We start from the raw sequence: 6,741 nt of genomic DNA on the forward strand, positions 1-6,741 counted from the left end.
GATATCTTTTGGACATAGAAAGTGATATTCAAGGTGAATTTGAGAAGATATATTTAATTATCTTAACAATTTATATAACATAATCAAAAGATTTCACTAGTCTATTGTTTTGGTGAATCTATTCATTGTATCCTTATATAATACGGTTAATAATAAATTACTATAGTCTCTTCTTTTCTTTTCATTTTTATCTTTTTTTTTTTAATGAGATAGATTACTATAATCTCTAGGATGCAAAGATTTGTGAAAAAGAATGATAAGGGGAAAAGTAAAGATTCTTATAAACTCAATGGTTTCACAACAAAATCCTTCAGAATAATTCCTATAGAATGATTCTCACAAATCACAATTGGTAAGTGGTAACCCTTAAAATTGATTCCCCCTTTACAGTTGTTCTTAATAAATGTCACAGAAGATGTGTATGGCTTGCCAAAAATTATATTCCATTAGATGGCTTATTTTGTAACTCAACCATGCTTCACAGAAGCAGTCTGGGGAAGCCAAACGCTCCAAAGACTTGCGATGCAACTTCAATATTTTAACCAATTACCTAGAGTAAATGAAGAAATAGAGAAGGATTGTTGTGGTATTGGCTCAGATTTTGGACTTTTCAAGTCTGTAGAAGTAAAAAATGACCAGTCTTCTTGTGTCAATTGGAGGGGGAGAAGAGCAACGGTTTTCATATGCCTCTTTGAAGGTCAAGATGGTGAATTACGAGTTATTCTTACAAAGAGATCCATGAAATTGTCATCTCACCCAGGTAAATTGAAATCAATTTTTTTTTTTTTTTGTGTGTATTAGTTTTTATTTATTTTATAGATATATAGAATTTCATTTTATGGCGTCTGCTCTATAATGATTTATCTTTATCATTAGGCCAAAAAACCTATTGGTTTATGGTGTAAGCGATATTTGAACTCCAAATCTCTTTATTTGATGACAAAAGATTTTATCAGTAAGGTAGTTGGAACCCAACAAATTAATTTACATACAAACTTTAGCACATGGAGCATGTTGAGAGTTTGATGGTGTGACCGTGTGAGAATGATGACTTATAGTCCCCTATTTTTTAGAAATGATAGAATAGACTCTTTCAATTTGAAACAAATCATTTAATTTGATGAGATTTAATAATTAGATAGTAGGGTAAATTATAAATTACACCTCTAAAGTTTGGGAGTATTTGGATTTTACATCCCAAAATTTTAGAATTTGGATTTTACTCCCTAAATTTTGGAGGTGTTAGAATTTTACACCCTAACATTTCAAAATTTGAATTTTAGAGGTGTTTGGATTTTATACTATAAAGTTTCAAAATTCAGGAATGTAAAATTCAAGCACCTCTAAACTTTAGGGGGTAAAATCCAAATTCTAAAACGCCAGGATAAAAATTCAAATACCCCTAAACTTCAAGGGGTAAAATCCAAATTTTGAAATTTTAGGATGTAAAATCCAAATACCCCTAAACTTTAGGATGTAATTAGCAATTTACCCTTACATAGTATTACAAATCTAAAAGTGTGTTTAGTGCCACATAATTTAAAATTTTAAATGATGTAACACTCTACACATTTTTCAGATTAACCATAAAATAGAATTTCTCTATTTCGGAGGATACTAGAGCCTTTACTTGATTAGAGAAATAATTGAGTATGAGAATAGACAGGATTAACTTCAAATCTCGTTAAGTAACAGTAATGACTAACAAGATCTGCCCCCCTTCCCCTGTCTCCTCCAAAAGAAAAGAAATTTTTTTGATGTGGCAAAATTGGCATTTTCTGAATACACCATCACCATGTGTCAGATAATTTTATAATTCTTTAACAGATTGTATTCTTTAAGTCTCTATTGTTTTATGCAAAAATGTGGAGGAAAACAAGATTGATGGTTAATTTATGTTCCCATTTGGCAAACAGGGGATGTAGCATTACCAGGTGGGAAAGTGGAGGAAGGAGATGCAGATGACTCTACTACTGCCTTAAGAGAAGCCAAGGAAGAGATTGGCTTGGAACCTAATCTAGTTCAAGTTGTTGCCACTTTGGAGACTTTTATTTCCCAGGTTCTGTGATTCTCACTCTTTCCCATTTGGTATTTTATTTTACATTTCTCATGTTCAATACAAGCTAATTACTATTTTAATATGGCTGCAGCACTTGCTCAAGGTCGTCCCTGTGGTAGGCCTACTTGCTAGGAAAGGAGATTTCAAACCTTCACTCAACATTGATGAAGTTGATGCTATTTTTGATGTTCCACTAGAGATGTTTCTCAAGGTTTTTATAAACTCTCATTAATCTTGTACTTCCTACTTGATCTTGGGTCATTAACTTTTAGGGTTTGACTTATGTCTAATGCTTTGGAGCACTAGATAGGACCCAGTGACAATATGTGTTAAGATTGTGTCTTAAACAATTATCTAGTATACTGGACAAAAGTTTTATTCTAACTTTTGTGTGAAGAGCATAGTATACCACTAGTAACAGTGTCAAATAGGTCATACAAGCCTTATACAAGAATAAAGGCAAGAATAAATTAGACACTCTCTCTCTCTCTCTCTTTTTTTTTTTTTTGAGAATACTAAATATTTTTAACACACACACTCGGGGAGAGGGGAGAAGGTCTTAAAGAAACTTACAGTGGTGTATATCCAAAAGGGCCTAACTCTTGAATATACAGCATAGACTTTAAACTTCTTTAACTCACACTCATTTTCCAATGAGGGATTTACCCATTGTTTTTTCTTTTGAGAATACTAAATATTTTTAACACATTCTCTCTCTCTCTCTTTCACATACCCATTGAAGAGTGTATATAGCAACATAACCCTAGGCTTATAGTAGTATAGGTAGGAATGTAGGATTCTTTTTAATAGTTGAAAAAAATTAGGATCTTGAGGCTAGTTACTTTCTATTCAATCAGATAAACTTTCCAAATGTATGATTCCATAGTCCCAAGTGTTAATGGTGACTCAAACCTGAGCGCTAATGGCAAGGAGAACAAAGATCAACCACATGACCTCCACCTAGGATTGTTTACTTGGATTCCGAGTACAATCTAGACAAGGAAATTCAATGGATTTGGACCTTGATTAGAATGATATGATAGGCTTGGGCTTGTATCCATATCTTTAAAACTATTCACTACATTAGAAATTTACTCCAACCAATTGCATGTAGATTCTCCACATGAAGCTAAAATGTTCCTCACACGTGTTCACATTCTTATACAAAGGGATTATAAATTTATAATTTTTTTAGAGTTATTAGGGTAATTTTATTGTGGAATTTTTTCAATTCTATTTTTCTGTAAAATGTGTGAATATAATTTTGGTGCACGTGCACACACACACATATATATAGACATTCATTAGTACAATACAATATTATTTTGTTTTTATTTATATATTATATTAATGATATGCATTTTTTTTTAGAATACTAAATATTTTTAACACACGCACAGGGAGAAGGAAAGTCTTAAAAAAACTTATAATGGCGTATATTCAAAATGACTTAACTCTTAGATACACAACACACAAACTATGAAAAAAAAATTAATACACTAATTACACAATAAATGAATAGATTTTAAAAATTCTAAATACTATACCAACCACCAAAATATCCAATTCCCACTAAAGCTTTTCTTTATACATGAACGTGACCCCACCATGGGGGACTGTAGGTATGTGTGCTATCTATCTTAATGATGAGTACTTCATTGCCTTGATCACCAGGGGCGGAGCCACGTAGAGGCTTGGGGGGGCCGCGGCCCCTGCAAAAAAAAAAAAAAAATTCCACTAGACTATGAAGAAAAAATAAATGGGCCCCCTCAACATTGGACAATCGGCCCCCCCTCCCCACTTCTCAACTATCCTCCCAGCCCAGCCCCAGCTTTAACACCCTCAGAAAGAAAAAAAAAAATTCATTTGTTCTACTTTCAAGCGAAAAAAAAAAAAAAAAAAGCCCAAATAAAAATTTTGAACTAAAATCTAAAAAAAAAAAGATGTAACAGGACAAGCCCACCATGGAAAAAAAAGCCCATCATCAATCTTAAACAACATATTAGGAACCCAATCAAAAGAAAAAAAAAACAAGGTAAAGTGTAGAAAACCTACGGAATCTCAAAAAAAATAATAATAATAATAAAAATAAAATAAAAAATAAGAAATCAAAACCCAATATACGCGAATACAACCTAACCTAAAAAAACCAGAGCATGGGCAACAGATTCATCAAGTAAAGCAAAACCATTTATCAAAAAAAAAAAAAAAAAAAAAGCAAAACCAGAACAGCTCAACGACAACAACCAACGGCAACGGAAACCTCAGGTCCTCTGCAAAAGCGACTCAGCAACGCTACAACAGCCATACCCAGAGCAGTCGACGGTGAGATCAGAGATTCCGTTGCGCAGATCGGAGATTGGCGACACCGTGACGGCGAGATCGGGATAAGAACCTCAGGCAACATCAAGGTATTTCAGTTCTGTCTCTTTTTCTTTATCTCATCTCTGCTCTGAGCCTCACTGAGAGCGGCGTTCCCTCTCTCTTTTTCTTTTATCTCATCTCTGCTCTGCCTTGTCACTGTGACTATTTTTTTGTCTTTTGAAATCTCTCTTTTTCTTTGCTCTGACTTAGACTTAGGCTTTCCTCTGGTTCTCTTTTGGCTAAATTGGCTTTTTGTGTAAGTGTATATATGTAAATATGTAATTGTGTATTTCTGTACTTAAAAGCAACACCCAGAACAACACATTATTAAAAGACAAAATAAAAAAAATAAAAAATGAACTACGTTAGACAGTGGGTTGAATCATGATGCAGTGTACTTGTATTTTTTACATTGTGCAAAACTAACAGTGAGGTGTGTACTAGGTTACTAGTGGTTAGTAAAGAAAAATAATTAAACAATTAAATAAAAATAATTAATAATTTTATTAATATTTCAAATGAATTTATAATTTATTGTTTATTATTTTGCTAGTTATTATTAACAAATATTTGACAAAGAAACCATGTACCTAAGATTTATTTTTTGTGAAAAATTCATTTTCATCTTCTAAGCAGATTTGTATTAACTTTAACTTAGAAAATCTTCGTTCAAATATGAATTTGTGTGTTTTTTGGTTTTTGTTTGCGTCAATATATGAATTTCTTTTTTTTATTAAACTGTGTAAGGAATACCTTAGAAAAATTTCCTAAAGTCGCCACTAGTTTTAGGTACTCCAAATAAAACAAAAAGCTGTTGGCCCACTTCATTTATTGTTACGCTAAACAACAATAATCAAAGCTATATAATTAAATTAACCAATACATAATAAAAGACAAATTAATTAAATTATTTTTGTTTTTGTTTGAGGGGTTATTATTAATTAAAATCGTATTAAAAATGGGTTGACTGTTTAAATTATAGTGAAAATTTTGTTTTTTCCTAAGTATGAATAACATTCATATAACTAAGTAAAAATTTCTAATTAAAATTTTATTTTTTAAAGTTATTTTCAGGTTAATTTTTGAGTCATATTCTTAAAACTAAAAGAATTATGAACAAATGAAAAACAATTGATGCATTATTTAAGAAAAAAGATGTTAGCAATTCAGAAATTAGGACACGGTGGCTGTAAAAACAAATGTTGATATTTTAATGCCTTATGAATACCCCTCCAAATGTTTAAGAATTCAATCTAAAGAGATAGATCGTGATCTAGGATCACGTAAACAAATATGTGAATTCCCTATCAACAAACAAGATGAAATCCGATGAGTTTATTTCAAAAAATGTCCATATCAACTTAAAAATATAGACTATCCATACAGTAATGATACTCATCGTCATCGATTTCAACCTTCGAATTGGCCCCCCCATGTACAAATTCCTGGCTACGCCCCTGTTGATCACAAGCTGTAAATGTTGACTTTTATTTTACAAAATGTTGTATTCCTATGTTTTGTAGGAAGATAATCATAGATGTGAAGAAATGGAGTGGATGGGTGAGAAATACAATCTTCATCTTTTTGATTTCAAATCAGAGCAAGGGGTTTTTCTCATATGGGGTTTAACAGTAAGCATTCTTATTCATGCCGCATCTGTAATCTACCAGCGGTCTCCATTTTTCAAAGGGCACCTCCCTGACTTTCAACAGTTGCAAAGATCACTGCATCATATTCTAGCATAACATGTACATATATGTGTTGCAGTATAATATGCATGTCACTTAAAAAGTGATACTGGAAATGCAGTAAGCGAGAAGGTATTTCATATATATTGTTAGATATATTATGACTTAAATCATGAATTGTAGGCTTATGTACCTATAGAACAAACATATTAATCTCAGGTTAGTTTATAGTTAGCCTAGGGTTAGTCAAATATACTCTGAAATATAAACTCTACATTGAGTTCATTGTAACACAAGTACTTAATATAATATGTAGTTGTCAATGACTTTCTTATTGTGGATGTAGGTCATTAGGTAGAACCACGTAAATCTTTGTGTGTGGTCGAACCAGTTAAACTTTTGTGTGTGCTTTTCTTTTTCATACTTATTTGCTCATCATCCAATCATCACACACAATCATACAACAACTTTCACAAATAAAATGTTTTCAAATTCCCTTCCATAGCTTGTAGATCCAAGGGCGTAGCTAGGAATAATTACTTGGGGGGGCCGGGTTGTAGTAGAGGTATACTAAAATATAATTCAACCAATTTTCATGTGATTCAAACCACGAAAATTGAAAACTACGAC

At 32.1% G+C, this 6,741-nt stretch overlaps 1 protein-coding gene across 2 annotated transcripts; it reads left to right on the plus strand.

Moving 5' to 3' along the window:
- The first annotated feature begins 458 nt into the window (after nucleotides 1-458).
- On the plus strand, nucleotides 459-6,434 carry LOC115952560 (nudix hydrolase 15, mitochondrial-like). Of its 2 annotated transcripts, none has more exons than XM_031069733.1 (4): nucleotides 459-760; nucleotides 1,917-2,059; nucleotides 2,151-2,270; nucleotides 5,947-6,434. In XM_031069733.1, exons 1-4 carry the CDS (start codon nucleotides 523-525, stop codon nucleotides 6,166-6,168), a joined length of 723 nt encoding a protein of 240 aa, XP_030925593.1. In that variant the 5' UTR covers nucleotides 459-522; the 3' UTR covers nucleotides 6,169-6,434. The 2 variants fall into 2 exon arrangements, with proteins under 2 accessions (XP_030925593.1, XP_030925594.1); XM_031069734.1 differs by lacking the exon at nucleotides 5,947-6,434 and adding an exon at nucleotides 3,460-3,955.
- Nucleotides 6,435-6,741: the final 307 nt, after the last annotated feature.

Source organism: Quercus lobata, chromosome 7, assembly GCF_001633185.2.
Source record: "Quercus lobata isolate SW786 chromosome 7, ValleyOak3.0 Primary Assembly, whole genome shotgun sequence".
NCBI lineage: Eukaryota > Viridiplantae > Streptophyta > Magnoliopsida > Fagales > Fagaceae > Quercus > Quercus lobata.